Below are 18,323 nucleotides of genomic sequence, written 5' to 3' on the forward strand. Positions count from 1 at the left end.
GAGATCTATGTGTCCCGGGAATCCTGAGATCTATGTGTCACAGGAATCCTGAGATCTATGTGTCACAGGAATCCTGAGATCTATGTGTCACAGGAATCCTGAGATCTATGTGTCACAGGAATCCTGAGATCTATGAGTCACAGGAATCCTGAGATCTATGTGTTGCATGAATCCTGAGACCTATGTGTCCCTGGAATCCTGAGATCTATGTGCCCCGGGAATCCTGAGATCTATGTGTCACAGGAATCCTGAGATCTATGTGTCCCGGGAATCCTGAGATCTATGTGTCCCTGGAATCCTGAGATCTATGTGTCCCTGGAATCCTGAGATCTATGTGTCCCTGGAATCCTGAGATCTATGTGTCCCTGGAATCCTGAGATCTATGTGTCACAGGAATCCTGAGGTCTATGTGTCACAGCAATCCTCAGATCTATGTGTCCTTGGAATCCTTTAGTGTTGTGTGTTTTATCAAAGTATTACGGCATGTTTAATCAGCCTTAACAAATAGACCGTACCTGCATTGCCAGTTTTCTTCCCAGTGGAGTTTCTCGACATTTCCAACAGGAGTCGCTGAAAAAAGGGGCCCATATCTTTGGTTGAGGACATGACAGTAGTCTGAATATTGACAAAGTACTTCAGTGCAACATTAGCATTGGATTTTATCAAATTCAAAAATATTAACCAAATATCAAGGACACATGCAAACAGGGGCATTTACACAGGTTGAGATTTAATGCAATTTTGTCAATAAGTATATTAAATACAATCTGAAGATACTCTTTTATTTAAAAGAAGAAGGATTTTTCAAGAAAATAATACTTCACTGGGCACATGCTGAATGTTCCGCACAAACTTAAAGTTCTTGAAGATTGTAACAAAAATCTCCAGCCTTCCAACCCCTTCCCCAGAAAATCAAATGGTCGTCCTTAAGGCTAAAAAAAATAATAGTCTTGGTTCTCAGGCACCGCCCACATCATCAAAAAGAATGTTGCATATTTCATTTTTATTTCCTTTATAAATAAAAAACTGTTTATTTGGTTACATGCTAGTTTGAACAACCAAAGAAATAAAACCACCGCCCACCTGCACTATATTTTCAAAAACCATTGCCTGAGAACCAATTCTTATATTTGTTTAAGCCTGAGAGTGGACGCCACTGAGACATGCGTGTACCTCCTTGAGGTCGTTGATCTGCTGTATGTACTGGGACCCGGCCACCTCCAGCTGACTGATGTACCTGGGGAGGGGGAGAGGGAGTTCTGTAGTACACTTCACAAAACACCACATTGTTTTAATAGAAGACGTGAAATTATGAACATTCTGGAATAGTTAGTGACCTGAAACAATGTAAGACATCAATGCCAGAAAATAACCAGTCTTGAACCAGGCTGCAGAGGTAAACTTGCTTAACAATGTAACATAACAATATGAATATTTCCTCTTTCCTTTTTTTTATTACGTGTTTGAATCGTTATTTATCGTGTAGTTGTCCGTTTTTCGATCACGAACGTTGATACTACCTAATTTCGTTTATCCGACATACTTGTTAATCCGACATAATCTTGACTGTATGTTTAACTCTATACACATACTCAGTATCAAACTGACAAGTGAGTGAGTGAGTTTTGTTTAACGCCGCTTTTAACAGTATTCCAGTTATATCACGGTGTGTCAGCTTAATGTGGGAGGAAAGACCGAAGTGATGCAGATCTCCGACGTGTACCACTTCGGTGAAACCCACGAGCACGGGTATGGTGCTGACAAACCTAGAAACATAATCGGGTCGAACCGGGATTCAAACCCACAATCATAGGTTTCTGGCGTGCCCAAGGGACGCAACTCTGCACAGCGAATCGCGGTGCCTTAGACGACTGGGCACCCATGCCCCCTTGAACTGACGAAGGGGGAAAGTTACCCTGATACATTTGTAACAAACAAAAAAGAAGTTGATCCATACAATCCTATTCCTACAGAGGGTGTCCACATACCACTGCTGGTCTCTGCTCTTCTGGTAGAAGGTTGGAGGTCGGACCTGGAAGCGGAGGATGAGAGTGTCGTTCTCCGTGTCCAGGTAACCCTCACTGGCCAGCAGGTCAAGACGGAAGAATCGGTTGTATCCCCAGCACTCTCCAACTTCAAAGTCGGAAGCAAACTCTCGTACAATGTTCTTGCTGGAGTCTCGAGAAGCCTGGTGCACCATCTCCACTCTGTACTCGTATCTGTCATCATAGATCAAGGTGACCTCACAATTTATCATCCAAAACTGGCTCCCACAGGAGATATCGCTTGGGAGTGATCAGGCGATATCTACACTGTAGATATCACTGCAATGAAATTGCATCACAATGCTTTGCAGACCATTGTGACGTCATTGGTTACCATGACGTCTCAATCAAATGACATCACTAATTGCTCTGCTACTGAAGCTGTTAGCAGTACCTTTTACACTTAAGACACCGCTTATTACTGTCTACAAACTGAAAAGGTTTGAAGAATGATGTTGGATGATAAATAAAATCTCACCCTTGTGTCTTTTGATATCAAATATATCAACACTCGTTGATAAAAGTGGAAAAAATCCTCTGCAAGCCTCGGAGTTATCCCACTTCTATCAACTCGTGTTGATATATTTGATATCAAAAGACACTCGGGTGAGATTCTCTATATGCACTACAAAGACAAAACAGAACACCAACTCCCCAGAATACCTTAGTAAGAAAGTTATATGAGGTGCTAGAAAGCTAACCGTCACATTTCCATCCTACTGGGTACCCATTCATTGGGGTACCGGTATCTTTTGAACAAAGTCACTTGCCAAAGGAGACACTTTGTACAACATGCGTTTCAGTGTTTGGCAGGACTGGAGCCCTAGAAACACTCAGGAATCGAGCTTGATGCTTTGACGTCCATCTTACTACTATCCACGACCAACCTTGACCTTCACCTGACCTCGACCTTCACCTGACCTCGACCTTCACCTGATTTGTCACCGGTGCACTGTACATAGGACCACATTTCAGTGTTTTAAATAATTTTAAACTTAAGAAGACAGTCGGGCAGGAGACCAATAAGTGTTGCCTGCCCATCTTCAAATTTACCTGCCCCCATTCAGACATTATAAAAATTGAAAACTCGCCAAAAATGAGAGACAAATAGCGTCTTGATTCAGTTGATGTAATGCAAACAATTACTTGAGATTCTACAAGGGGTTATGACGTAACTGAATATGTAAGTAGTCAAAACATTATCTGCCAGACAGTCGGGTAGCTAGAGGAAAATGCATGCAGCCCGACGCAAAAGTTACCAGCCACGGACAGGCGGGCATGCATTTATTTCTGACACTGCTACATATGCCCTTCCTGTTAAAGGATTTCTCTTCCTGTTTGGAAAAATACATGTCATATGCAGTGCTACTACAAAGAAAGAAAGTCACATGCCCCTAGATATCTTCATATGAAAGTTGTACACACTTCTGGCCTGGCAAAAGGCTACGACCTTAAACCACAAAGTCCTCTTGCTACATTAACAAGACAGTTACACACACTTCAGCAGTCTGCAACTATAGCCACTAGTCCTGAGACTCGTTACACACACTTCGCAGTCTGCAACTATAGCCACTAGTCCTGAGACTCGTTACACACACTTCCGCAGTCTGCAACTATAGCCACTAGTCCTGAGACTCGTTACACACACTTCGCAGTCTGCAACTATAGCCACTAGTCCTGAGACTCGTTACACACACTTCCGCAGTCTGCAACTATAGCCACTAGTCCTGAGACTCGTTACACACACTTCGAAGTCTGCAACTATAGCCACTAGTCCTGAGACTCGTTACACACACTTCGCAGTCTGCAACTATAGCCACTAGTCCTGAGACTCGTTACACACACTTCCGCAGTCTGCAACTATAGCCACTAGTCCTGAGACTCGTTACACACACTTCGCAGTCTGCAACTATAGCCACTAGTCCTGAGACTCGTTACACACACTTCCGCAGTCTGCAACTATAGCCACTAGTCCTGAGACTCGTTACACACACTTCCGCAGTCTGCAACTATAGCCACTAGTCCTGAGACTCGTTACACACACTTCGCAGTCTGCAACTATAGCCACTAGTCCTGAGACTCGTTACACACACTTCCGCAGTCTGCAACTATAGCCACTAGTCCTGAGACTCGTTACACACACTTCCGCAGTCTGCAACTATAGCCACTAGTCCTGAGACTCGTTACACACACTTCCGCAGTCTGCAACTATAGCCACTAGTCCTGAGACTCGTTACACACACTTCGCAGTCTGCAACTATAGCCACTAGTCCTGAGACTCGTTACACACACTTCGCAGTCTGCAACTATAGCCACTAGTCCTGAGACTCGTTACACACACTTCCGCAGTCTGCAACTATAGCCACTAGTCCTGAGACTCGTTACACACACTTCGCAGTCTGCAACTATAGCCACTAGTCCTGAGACTCGTTACACACACTTCCGCAGTCTGCAACTATAGCCACTAGTCCTGAGACTCGTTACACACACTTCGCAGTCTGCAACTATAGCCACTAGTCCTGAGACTCGTTACACACACTTCCGCAGTCTGCAACTATAGCCACTAGTCCTGAGACTCGTTACACACACTTCGCAGTCTGCAACTATAGCCACTAGTCCTGAGACTCGTTACACACACTTCGCAGTCTGCAACTATAGCCACTAGTCCTGAGACTCGTTACACACACTTCCGCAGTCTGCAACTATAGCCACTAGTCCTGAGACTCGTTACACACACTTCGCAGTCTGCAACTATAGCCACTAGTCCTGAGACTCGTTACACACACTTCCGCAGTCTGCAACTATAGCCACTAGTCCTGAGACTCGTTACACACACTTCCGCAGTCTGCAACTATAGCCACTAGTCCTGAGACTCGTTACACACACTTCCGCAGTCTGCAACTATAGCCACTAGTCCTGAGACTCGTTACACACACTTCCGCAGTCTGCAACTATAGCCACTAGTCCTTAGACTCGTTACACACACTTCCGCAGTCTGCAACTATAGCCACTAGTCCTGAGACTCGTTACACACACTTCCGCAGTCTGCAACTATAGCCACTAGTCCTTAGACTCGTTACACACACTTCCGCAGTCTGCAACTATAGCCACTAGTACTTAGACTCGTTACACACACTTCCGCAGTCTGCAACTATAGCCACTAGTCCTTAGACTCGTTACACACACTTCAGCAGTCTGCAACTATAGCCACTAGTCCTGAGACTCGTTACACACACTTCGCAGTCTGCAACTATAGCCACTAGTCCTGAGACTCGTTACACACACTTCCGCAGTCTGCAACTATAGCCACTAGTCCTTAGACTCGTTACACACACTTCCGCAGTCTGCAACTATAGCCACTAGTCCTTAGACTCGTTACACACACTTCCGCAGTCTGCAACTATAGCCACTAGTCCTTAGACTCGTTACACACACTTCCGCAGTCTGCAACTATAGCCACTAGTCCTGAGACTCGTTACACACACTTCCGCAGTCTGCAACTATAGCCACTAGTCCTGAGACTCGTTACACACACTTCGCAGTCTGCAACTATAGCCACTAGTCCTGAGACTCGTTACACACACTTCCGCAGTCTGCAACTATAGCCACTAGTCCTAAGCCGAGTCTAGTAAAATCCTGTTTGGTTTAGTAAGCTCAGCTAACAACATTTAGTTACCAGGGATGAGAATGGATATTTTCCTTCTTAGTTGAAACTTCTTTTCAGTGGAGCATGGTCCATAATATGAGTTTATGAGGGGTCAGGGGTCAATTTTAACAAATTTGTGGCAACTGAAATTTGGGGAAAATCGCAGATCCGCAGAAGATTCTCACCCCTGAGTAACACAAAAAGCTCCTCAAAACGATGCAAAGGGCCATGTTTGGGGTAGTGGTGTCAAAGTTTTTGGCACAGGCTGCGTCGATTTGATGACTTCACTTCCAGGTTGTATTCGACTTCAGGAATTCAGCCAACAAAAAGAAGCTATTTCTGAATATTATTTATACAACAGCAATCATGGAGAAGTTAAGGTGGTCGTACAACCAGCGAGCGGGTGAATGCCTGTCTGTACACTCACTTGGATGTTTCCGGGAGGCCAGCAGACAGCTCCAGAAAGACAGACAGGTAGTTCCCTCTCACCACACCATTTCCATCCTGCACAAACACAAAGATAGAGACACTATACAGCTTCTATTCCACTACAGCGTACTTATCCCCAGGTACTGCACAAACACATATACAGAGACACCATACAGCTTCTATTCCACTACAGCGTACTTATCAACAGTACTGGTCCCCAGGTGCTGCGTACAATATACATACATGTACAAGAATGAGGAACTCACTGGCAAGGCTTTTGTTTGTTGTGAGTTCCCGAGATATTCAGCTTTTCTATTGGGTGAGAGGTTGGTCACATGATCACTTACAGATGCCCACAAGCATATTTTAACATTTTTACGTTTATAATGAGGCTGTGTTCCAGAATTAGCTAAAACACTGCTTGACAGCTTCTACTTTCAACCTGTGAAGATACGGGGTAGAATAGGTCTTCACCAACCCATGCTTGCCGTAACAGGCGAATATGCTTGTCGTAAGAGGCAACTAACGGGATCAGGTGGTCAGATTCGCTGACTTGGTTGATACATGTGATCGTATCCCAGTTGCATAGATCGATGCTCATGATGCCAATCATTGTCCAGACTTGATTATGTAAGTTTCAGATGTTCACCACTTCGAATTCCATGAGCATGGTGCTGACAGTGAGTGAGTGAGTGAGTGAGTTTGGTTTTACGCAATACGCAATACGTTTGTAGCAATATTCCAGCAATATCACGGCGGGGGACACCAGAAATGGGCTTCACACATTGTACCCATGTCGGGAATCGAACCTGGGTCTTCGGCATGATGAGCGAACGCTTTAACCACTAGGTTACCCGACCACCCCTGGTGCTGACAGACCAAGAATCAAAGCAAGGACAAATTTAGCAATTAAATCCATGACCATAGCATATTGCAAGCTCATATTGCAAGCTCCACATTTGGCCTTCACTCTATGAAGGTCCATGGCCTTCTTAAATATTTCCATGCTTGCCGTAAAAGGCGACTAACGGGATCGGGTGGTCAGGCTCCCTGATTTGGTTGATGCATGTCATCGATCCCAATTGCATGGATCGATGCTCATGATATCAATCACTGGATTGTCTGGTCCAGACTCGATTATTTACAGACCGCCGTCATATAGCTGGAATATTGCTGAGTGTGGCATTAAACAACAAACCAACCAACCAACTTAAATGTTTCCCCATTAACAAATTTTTATATTCATGTGGATGTAATCGGTTTTGAGACAACAACCTACCGGATAGACCTTGAGCCTCCAGCTGAGCCCCGACACATTGAGTGGGGGGCTGTAGAAGGGGTCAGCTCGCTGTCGCAACACGCTGAAGTTCTTCATGGCAAATGTGCTGGTGTCGTACTGGGGGACAATCTCGCTGAAACAGGGAGGAGGTGAGGTGAGGTGAAATGGGTTTAATGTCGCGTCTAAGATTATTGCACTTATATAGTGACGGGCATGCACGTGTTTGTGTGTGGCTGCTTGTACTAGTCCAGACTGATGCTGAATTATAGTGCTAGCCCACTGAGATACCATGCTGCAGTTTAACATGAATACCCCATTCAGACACAGTATACTGACACCAAGCTGACCAGTCCATGTTTTAGCCCCTTTATGCCAGCACCAGACAGGGTAACAACAAGTACCATCTTTTAACATCTTTTGGTATGACGTGTGCGGGGATCGAACCCTGGAGCTTCTGCTTTCCATGCGGACACAATACCACTACACCACGGAAGCGGTCTCAGGTCTTATGCAGATAACTGAATCTTGCCTTCAGAAGCAGTGCTTCATGGCTATATCTTGGACGTGGTATACACAACAGCATTCAACAACAGTTAATCCACTGTTCATTGTACATTTGTTAAAACAGTGGAACCTATGTGTTAATGAGGGTCACCTGGTGAAGTCTGCAGGTACAGGGGCAGTGACAAAGGACCCCATGGGCCGGCGATGGACATGATGAGACTCACCTGGTGAAGTCTGCAGGTACAGGGGCAGTGACGAAGGACCCCATGGGCCGGCGATGGACGTGACGGAAGAGCTCCAGCAACTCCTTCGTCTCCAGGATGAGCTCACTCTTGCTGCTGATGGTGAGCTTGTGGTTGACCTTCTGGATGACCGACTCCAGCATCTCTGTCTCCTGGGACAGCTGGTTCCGCTGACCTGTAGAAGAGAAGGGTGTGAGTGAGTGAGTGAGTGAGTTTGGTTTTACGCCACTTTTAGCAATATTCCAGCAATATCACGGCGGGGGACACCAAAAATGGGCTTCACCCTGAGAAGGGTGTGAACCAGATGGCTTAGTGTGAAGGGTTACTTAATGGGAGAACCTGCTGGCTCAGTCTCATCAGGTCTACATCAAGTGCTTCACAAGAGCATGTGAAGATGTCAACAAAGTGAAAAATCACCCATATTTTTGGTTAAAACTGCTTCTCATGAGATGAATGAGTGAGTAAGTTGGGTTTGCCGCCGCTATTAACAGTATTCCAGTTATATCGCGGCATGTCAGCTTAATGTGGGAGGAAAGCCCGAAGTGATGCAGGTCTCAGACATTTACCACTTCTGTGACACCCACGAGCATGGGTATGGTGCTGACAAACCTAGAAACATAATTGGGGCGAACCAGGATTCGAACCCACATCTCATGAGAGGAGAGGTACATAAAGTGAAGAGTTGGATCTAAACATCCCAGACAGGCAGCTGTCCAGGTAGATTGAAATCCGTATTTGTTGAACCTCATTGTTTCAGCAGTTATTTGAGACCTGAATTGAAGCTATCTTTGTGCTACAACAATTGTAACTTCCATACTTTGATAAACAAGGAGGGCCCAGGTAGCTGACTGATACCTCAGTGTCGCCATCCCTGTGTCTTAACAGAATCCCCCTGCGGAGATCCGGGGTAGAATCGGCACAGGTTGATGCTCACGTGTGTTTATAGGGGGCTGCTTGTACTAGTCCAGACGAATACCGATTTTAGAGTGCTAGCACACTTAGACACCATGCTTCAGTTTTAACATGAATACCCCACTCAGACACAGTATACAGACTCCAAGCTGAACAGTCCTTGTTAGCCCCTTGATGCTGAGCGCCAGGCAGGGTAATAACGAGTACCATCTTTCATCGTCTTTTGGTATAACACGTCTGGGGACCAAACCCCCGAACCCCCGACAGTCTACCACGAGACCACGGCCGCGGTCTCAACAACATTGGAGTTAGGGCATTACTGACAGAAGCAGTGGCGACAGAGGTGTTGCTGAGGAGGATGGACCTACCCATGAGTGTCATCAGCTTGCTCTTCAGCTGGGACTCCAGCCTGGCGATCATCAGCTCCACGGCATTGCGGATCTCCCTCACTCTCTCGTCTTTGGCGTTCTTCACACTCTCGATGTTCCGCTCCTGGAACATGATACACACGATGTACCTACGTACTGGATGTCAACTTTCTTCATTTAGTTTTTAGGCATGCCAAAGGGACACAACTCACTGTCATCTAGAGAGTGAGTGAGTGAGTTGGGTTTAACACCGCTTTTAACAGTATTACAGTATATCGCAGCATGTCAGCTTAATGTGGGAGGAAAGCCCGAAGTGATGCAGGTCTCAGACGTTTACCACTTCGGTGAAACCCACGAGCATGGGTATGGTGCTGACAAACCTAGAAACATAATTCGGGCGAACCGGGATTCGAACCCACAATCATAGGTTTCTGGCGTGCCCAAGGGACGCAACTCTGCACAGCGAATCGCGACGCCTTAGACGACTGGGCCACCTGTGCCCCCTCACTGTCATCAAGAACACCAAGGAAACTTGAAAGGTTAAATTGATGTCAGGTTAAGGTTGAATGTGAATTACTTGTTGTGCGCTACAAGTCAGTCAGTGCATGTTGCTTTAGCCAGCCAGCATATCATATACATCAGCGTGGCTTGCTAAGTCACATTACCAGCAGATCCCGTTTTCTGTCTGCTCTTTCAACAAGCATGGAATGTTGGGAGCCTTATTTGGGCGTTAACTGAAATGGAATTCCCATGTGGGAATGTCCATTGACTACACTCACTGAAACGCTATTTGGTCTACATTTTAGTATGGGAAGCATGAAATTTCATCCTTGCCTCATATTTAAGAAATTTGACAATGGTTTTAGTTTTAATCCAGTGTTAGTGATGTCCCCTTTCTTGAAAACATTTCACATTGAGATATATATATATAGATTACACTGACCTTCCAAACAATGGCCTTAACCAAACAAGGCCCTTCATCAAACAAGGCCCATCATTGCTCAGCTACATCAAACATCACCATAAAGTGCTAGTGGAACAGTTTAATTAAATCAGTATATTCTAGCCATATTTAACCGTCTTCCCCAAACTCAGCTGTTTGGCACAACAATCATGGCCTCCACTACTTAGCTACGACACATCACCATAAAGTGCTTCTCTTGTCACAGTATCCTCAAATGTCTGACTAATTTCACGTTTTGACTTGTGGAACAGTAGAGGCAGAAATCAACACGTACCACATCCTGGACAAGGCTGATGAGTTCCACGTGCTTCCGTCTCAGCTGGGTCATGTCCATCGTGATCTTTTTGACATGCTCCTCGTACACGGAGTCCAGCGGCTTGAACGTGTGACCGGAGTGCTGGACAACAGGACACAACAGTGACAATCTCATCAAACTCCAATCTCATTAAACTCCAATCTCTTACTCAGATATGATACTACCATGCAGATCAGGTGAATCAGTGCCAATCGGTGTCAGGAGAGGTGGTGAAATAGGGTCTAACATTTGATTGAGGTGGTGAAGAATAGAAGCTGAATTGTTTAACATCTGACTGGCTCAAGAACCAGTACATCACTCCTATAGCATGGTCAGGCAAAGTTTAACTAGGGTTCACAAACACAATGTTCTATTTTACGTTCTGGTTTTAATGAGATTGCAACAAAATAATGGCAGAGATTTGGGGCATCAGTGGGAGAGATTTGGGGCATCAATGGGACAGATTTGGGGCGTCAGTTGGAGAGATTTGGGACATCAATGGGACAGATTTGGGGCATCAGTGGGAGAGATTTGAGGCATCAATGGGACAGAATTGGGGCATCAATGGGACAGATTTGGGGCATCAGTGGGACAGATTTAGGGCATCAATGGGACAGATTTGGGGCATCAATGGGACAGATTTGGGGCGTCAGTGGGAGAGATTTGGAACATCAATGGGACAAATTTTGGGCGTCAGTGGGACAGATTTGGGGCATCAATGGGACAGATTTGGGGCATCAATGGGAGATATTTGGGGCGTCAGTGGGACAGATTTGGGACATCAATGGGACAGATTTGGGGCGTCAATGGGACAGATTTAGGGCATCAATGGGAGAGATTTGAGGCATCAATAGGAGAGATTTGGGGCGTCAGTGGGACAGATTTAGGGCATCAATGGGAGAGATTTGAGGCATCAATGGGAGAGATTTGGGGCATCAATGGGACAGATTTGGGGCATCAATGGGACAGATTTAGGGCATCAATGGGACATTTGGGGCATTAATGGGACAGATTTGGGGCATCAATGGGACAGATTTAGGGCATCAATGGGACAGATTTGGGGCATCAATGGGACACATTCGGGGCGTCAGTGGGAGAGATTTGGGACATCAATGGGACAGATGTTGGTTGTCAGAGGGAACAGATTTGGGGCGTCAATGGGAGAGATTTGGGACATCAATGGGACAGATTTTGGGTGTCAGAGGGAACAGATTTGGGGCATCAATGGGACAGATTTAGGGCATCAATGGGACAGATTTGGGGCATCAATGGGACAGATTTGGGGCGTCAGTGGGAGAGATTTGGGACATCAATGGGACAAATTTGGGGCGTCAGTGGGACAGATTTAGGGCATCAATGGGAGAGATTTGGGGCATCAATGGGACAGATTTGGGGCATCAATGGGAGAGATTTGAGGCATCAATAGGAGAGATTTGGGGCGTCAGTGGGACAGATTTAGGGCATCAATGGGACAGATTTGAGGCATCAATGGGACAGATTTGGGGCATCAATGGGACAGATTTGGGGCATCAATGGGACATATTTCGGGCATCAATGGCACAGATTTGGGGCATCAATGGCACAGATTTGGGGCATCAATGGGACAGATTTAGGGCATCAATGGGACAGATTTAGGGCATCAATGGGACAGATTTGGGGCATCAATGGGACACATTCGGGGCGTCAGTGGGACAGATTTGGGACATCAATGGGACAGATTTTGGTTGTCAGAGGGAACAGATTTGGGGCGTCAATGGGAGAGATTTGGGGCATCAATGGGACAGATTTTGGGTGTCAGAGGGAACAGATTTGGGGCGTCAATGGGACAGATTTTGGGCATCAATGGGACAGATTTCGGGCATCAATGGGACAGATTTGGGGCATCAATGGGACAGATTTTGGGTGTCAGAGGGAACAGATTTGGGTCATCAGTGGGACAGATTTAGGGCATCAATGGGACAGATTTGGGACATCAATGGGAGAGATTTGGGGCGTCAGTGGGACAGATTTAGGGCATCAATGGGACATATTTGAGGCATCAATGGGAGAGATTTGGGGCATCAATGGGACAGATTTGGGGCATCAATGGGACAGATTTGGGGCATCAATGGGACAGATTTAGGGCATCAATGGGACAGATTTGGGGCATCAATGGGACAGATTTAGGGCATCAATGGGACAGATTTGGGGCATCAATGGGACACATTCGGGGCGTCAGTGGGAGAGATTTGGGACATCAGTGGGACAGATTTTGTGTGTCAGAGGGAACAGATTTGGGGCGTCAATGGGAGAGATTTGGGGCATCAATGGGACAGATTCGGGGCATCAGTGGGACAGATTAGGTGGGGATCAGTGGGAGAGATTTGGTGGCAGAACAATGAGAAAGCACCATAAGGAAAGTAAAGAGTTCAAAATGGGGGTCATGGGAGTACCATGGGGGATTAATCTGTGCTTACCGTCCCTCCCCAGAGGGCACACTGATGGCAGATACAGATCTTGCACGTCCAGCAGTAGACGGTCACCTTCTCCTGGTGCTCTTCACAGCTGCAAAAACAACCACGTTCAACCTGACCAACCAGTCCATCACCTTATACAAGTGTTGTCTAGCTGTGCTTAACATACAGATAAATTCAAGCCCACCAGCTGGGCTGGCAAGTCTTATAAATTGCCAGTGCAGTCAACAAGTTCAGATTTCTTATATCCTGGACCGAACAACAAACAGAACTAACTTCATATGAGAATAACTGAGATCATGATTTTTGTTTGTTTGCTTGTTGTTAAAATGCCCCACTCAGCAATATTCCAGCTATATGACGGCAGTCCGTAAATAATCAAGTCTGAACCAGACAATCCAGTGATTGACATCATGAGCATCGGTCCATGCAATTGGGATATGATGACATGCATCAACCAGTTCAGCCAGCCTGAACACGCGATCCCATAAGTTACCTCTTTCAACAAGCAAAGTCGCCTTTTACAGCAAGCATGGGCCTGTTGTAAAAGTTGACCATGTGACACAAAAACAACCCGTCTCAGACTGTCTGACAGGTGCTTTATATTTAAAAGTGTTACTAGGAACTTATTTTTGCCTGTGTTTCTTGAACATATTTTCAGAATCTTTTAGACACAAATATACAAAACAAAGGATTCGCAGAATTAACTTTTTTTTAAAACTTGTACAGGCAGGTGGAATATTATTATTATCGAGGTGAACAAGTGTGTCATTGAGGATCAGGGTCTCATTCCTCAAAGCGATCTGTTCGCCTACGTTAAAGTTAGGAATAACTCATTTTGTTGTACTCCCTGAGTTACTTGTGCCGGATAACTAAGTTATACAGTTTTAGCCTCAAAGATCGAAACATTACAAAATCACATATTCGAAGATTAAACTTGACAGCATTGGATTCAGAGGAACTAGACATAAGACTTGAAGCTTCTGCATCTGTTTTCCAGACCAAGGTCAAGTGTGAATTGTCTGCCCTTGACAGCCTTCACTTACTGATCTTTCTCCACGTTGTCTGTGCGAGGGGGCGGGGCACAGTGCTGCAAGGTGTCCAGCTGCTGGGTCACCTCCTCTGCCCACCGGCAGTTGACCAGCTCATGGAGGTGCAACGATGCTCTGTAAACATGGAGAACAACTTCCATAAACATTACTGTGCACTTCTATTGGCAAATATCTACAGAGAGAGAGAGAGAGAGAGAGAGAAAGGGGGAGGGAGAGAGAGTGATTGAAACAGAAGAGAGAAAGGGGGACGGAGAGAGAGAGATTGAAAGAGAAGAGAGAAAGGGGGACGGAGAGAGAGAGAGATTGAAAGAGAAGAGAGAAAGGGGGAGAGAGAGATTGAAAGAGAAGAGAGAAAGGGGGAGGGAGAGAGAGAGATTGAAGAGAAGAGAGAAAGGGGAGAGAGAGAGAGATTGAAAGAGAAGAGAGAAAGGGGGACGGAGAGAGAGAGATTGAAAGAGAAGAGAGAAAGGGGGAGGGAGAGAGAGAGATTGAAAGAGAAGAGAGAAAGGGGGAGGGAGAGAGAGAGATTGAAAGAGAAGAGAGAGAGGGGAGACACTGGAAAACAGTGAAGCATCAGTTATATAGTTCTATATAAAATATCCATTCTGAAAAATAATATCACATCAAAGTTTTTACTGAAACAAATTTTGCTTACAGGAAATTTTCTCATACTGACATGCTTTGTAAGCGTTCCATGACAATTCTTACATCATATGATATGACAACATGCAATCCCCTTGAAGAAACAAACATCCAATGGATTTCTACAAACTTTTCAGCAAGTGTATGAGTGAGTGAGTGAGTTTGGTTTTACGCCGCTTTTAGCAATAATCCAGCAATATCACGGTGGGGGACACCAGAAATGGGCTTCACACATTGTACCCATGTCGGGAATCGAACCCGGGTTTTCGGCGTGACGAGCGAACGCTTTAACAACTAGGCTACCCGACCGCCCCAGCAAGTGTATGAAACTATATAATTGGTGCTAAACTTCCCCCCTCCTCCCCAGATGCATGTTGATACCGGTACTGTGAGTTGCCTGTACCATGTGTCCTGAACGTGACATACCTGCAGTGGGGGCACTGTGACCTTTGCTCCGTCAGCCATCTCTGTGGACATACACACATATCATAAATGACTGGTAATTTCATCATCGTGGCTTGCAGGGTTGGTGCACTTGGAATTTTGGTTTCAGATGAAATATTGAACTACTTCAAGACATTCTTTCAACAAAGGCATCTAGTACAATATTCAAATTTCAATTTTGTTCAAGAATAATACACTCTCAGGAAATTAATATGTATTTCAAATTATATTAAACAAATCATGAGACATATATTTTTAAATGCTTTACAAATACATCTAAACAGATTTCACACAGTTTGTAAACACAACAAACCCAAATGAAAGTTCTTATTAATTAATTTTTTTTAAACTACACATTTATAAACCGCAGGTATCCAGGTACTATTATCTGCTCAAATGCGGTTTTTATTTGTTCCCCGACCAGTGGATCCTTTTGCATTCCAGTTATCATTCTCAACTCCCTGGGGAGTATACAACCCTAGCTGCCAAAAGGCGCTAGAAGGTTTTTACATCCACCTCACATATCGTGTACCCATTCCCTGCTGGGTGAACAGAGGCACATTTGAACTAAGTCACTTGTCCAGGGTGACACCACTCATGTTTACACTTGTGTTGTCTTATTGTTGTCTTCAAAATTCAATAAATGTTAACATCCAACTGTGTACACCTGGAAAACGTATTAATACAGGAGAAGCAGCACAGCTCACAGCAATGGAGACACAGGAGTTACCTACCCTGATACAGGAGCAGCAGTGGGGACACAGGAGTTACCTACCCTGATACAGGAGCAGCAGTGGAGACACAGGAGTTACCTACCCTGATACAGGAGAAGCAGTGGAGACACAGGAGTTACCTACCCTGATACAGGAGAAGCAGTGGGGACACAGGAGTTACCTACCCTGATACAGGAGCAGCAGTGGAGACACAGGAGTTACCTACCCTGATACAGGAGAAGCAGTGGCGACATAGGAGTTACCTACCCTGTCACAGAAGTAGCAATGGAGACACAGGAGTTACCTACCCTGTCACAGAAGAAGCAGTGGGGACACAGGAGTTACCTACCCTGAAACAGGAGAAGCAGTGGAGACACAGGAGTTACCTACCCTGTCACAGAAGAAGCAGTGGGGACATAGGAGTTACCTACCCTGTAACAGGAGAAGCAGTGGGGACATAGGAGTTACCTACCCTGTAACAGAAGAAGCAGTGGGGACATAGGAGTTACCTACCCTGTAACAGGAGAAGCAGTGGCGACATAGGAGTTACCTACCCTGTAACAGGAGAAGCAGTGGGGACATAGGAGTTACCTACCCTGTAACAGGAGAAGCAGTGGGGACATAGGAGTTACCTACCCTGTAACAGAAGAAGCAGTGGGGACATAGGAGTTACCTACCCTGTAACAGGAGAAGCAGTGGCGACATAGGAGTTACCTACCCTGTAACAGGAGAAGCAGTGGGGACATAGGAGTTACCTACCCTGTCACAGGAGAAGCAATGGGGACAGAGGATGTACCTACTCTGATACAGGAGAAGCAGTGCAGCTTGGAGCAGTGGGGACACAAGAGTTACCTACCCTGATACAGGAGAAGCAGCACAGCTTGGAGCAGTGGGGACACAGGAGTTACCTACCCTGATACAGGAGAGGCAGCACAGCTTGGAGCAGTGGAGAGACAGGAGTTACCTACCCTGATACAGGAGAAGCAGCACAGCTTGGAGCAGTGGGGACACAAGAGTTACCTAATCCTGATACAGGAGAAGCAGTGGGGACACCGGAGTTACCTACCCTGATACAGGAGAAGCAATAGGGACACAGGAGTTACCTACCCTGATACAGGAGAAGCAGCACAGCTTGGAGCAGTGGGGACACAGGAGTTACCTAATCCTGATACAGGAGAAGCAGTGGGGACACAGGAGTTACCTACCCTGATACAGGAGAAGCAGCACAGCTTGGAGCAGTGGGGACACAGGAGTTACCTAATCCTGATACAGGAGAAGCAGCACAGCTTGGAGCAGTGGGGACACAGGAGTTACCTAATCCTGATACAGGAGAAGCAGCACAGCTTGGAGCAGTGGGGACACAGGAGTTACCTACCCTGATACAGGAGTAGCAATAGGGACACAGGAGTTACCTACCCTGATACAGGAGAAGCAATAGGGACACAGGAGTTACCTACCCTGATACAGGAGAAGCAACAGGGACACAGGAGTTACCTACCCTGATACAGGAGAAGCAACAGGGACACAGGAGTTACCTACCCTGATACAGGAGAAGCAGTGGGGACACAGGAGTTACCTACCCTGATACAGGAGAAGCAGCACAGCTTGGAGCAGTGGGGACACCGGAGTTACCTACCCTGATACAGGAGAAGCAGTGGGGACACAGGAGTTACCTACCCTGATACAGGAGAAGCAATAGGGACACAGGAGTTACCTACCCTGATACAGGAGAAGCAGTGGGGACACAGGAGTTACCTACCCTGATACAGGAGAAGCAGTGGGGACACAGGAGTTACCTACCCTGATACAGGAGAAGCAGCACAGCTTGGAGCAGTGGGGACAGAGGCGGGCATCCCGCAGCTTTTCCATGCAGATGAAACATCGGAACACCTCCGCCAGGCTCTGTATTAATAAATATACAAAATATTAGTAAACATAAGTCATAATCGAGTATTTGATTTAAACCCAGGGTTAGCAGATCCTGTCATGAAGAAAGGGCCACAACTTTTGGCATTATTCTGCACATAGTCAAACAAAGCAAAACTGGCTACAGTACAACAACAGCAGGGACCTTGCATTTCCATTTACATGCATATAATTAGACGATACACCAACTGTGCGATCCAATACATATCACGATACATTGCTCAGGATCCGACAGGCATCTTTCTCATAGACAGGATGGCCAAACACCTGGCACACTGACGATTTACAGTTGGCAGTGTCAAATATGGCGCAATGGATGAAAATATTTTTATTTTTACCACTAATTTTCACTACTAAGTTTTCACCACTAATAAGTTATTAAAGCGAACACTTAAGGTTAGAATAAATG

General features: G+C 45.8%; 1 protein-coding gene across 1 annotated transcript in view; it reads right to left on the reverse strand.

Moving 5' to 3' along the window:
* The window catches only part of LOC139456205 (E3 ubiquitin-protein ligase TRIM37-like), a 72,932-nt gene that overhangs the window by 26,166 nt on the left and 28,443 nt on the right, over positions 1 to 18,323 (reverse strand). Inside the window, exons 2-13 of the mRNA XM_071237759.1 lie at positions 17,789 to 17,890; positions 15,258 to 15,298; positions 14,184 to 14,303; positions 13,141 to 13,228; positions 10,664 to 10,786; positions 9,426 to 9,549; positions 8,128 to 8,320; positions 7,400 to 7,532; positions 6,119 to 6,195; positions 1,989 to 2,219; positions 1,174 to 1,237; positions 516 to 615 (exon numbers count right to left, since the gene is read on the reverse strand). Of these exons, the coding sequence (XP_071093860.1) occupies positions 516 to 615; positions 1,174 to 1,237; positions 1,989 to 2,219; positions 6,119 to 6,195; positions 7,400 to 7,532; positions 8,128 to 8,320; positions 9,426 to 9,549; positions 10,664 to 10,786; positions 13,141 to 13,228; positions 14,184 to 14,303; positions 15,258 to 15,298; positions 17,789 to 17,890 (1,396 nt within the window). The remainder of the gene's footprint in view (positions 1 to 515; positions 616 to 1,173; positions 1,238 to 1,988; positions 2,220 to 6,118; positions 6,196 to 7,399; positions 7,533 to 8,127; positions 8,321 to 9,425; positions 9,550 to 10,663; positions 10,787 to 13,140; positions 13,229 to 14,183; positions 14,304 to 15,257; positions 15,299 to 17,788; positions 17,891 to 18,323) is intronic.

This window comes from Haliotis cracherodii, unplaced genomic scaffold (genome assembly GCF_022045235.1).
Source record: "Haliotis cracherodii isolate W230 unplaced genomic scaffold, xgHalCrac1.p SCAF_11, whole genome shotgun sequence".
NCBI lineage: Eukaryota > Metazoa > Mollusca > Gastropoda > Lepetellida > Haliotidae > Haliotis > Haliotis cracherodii.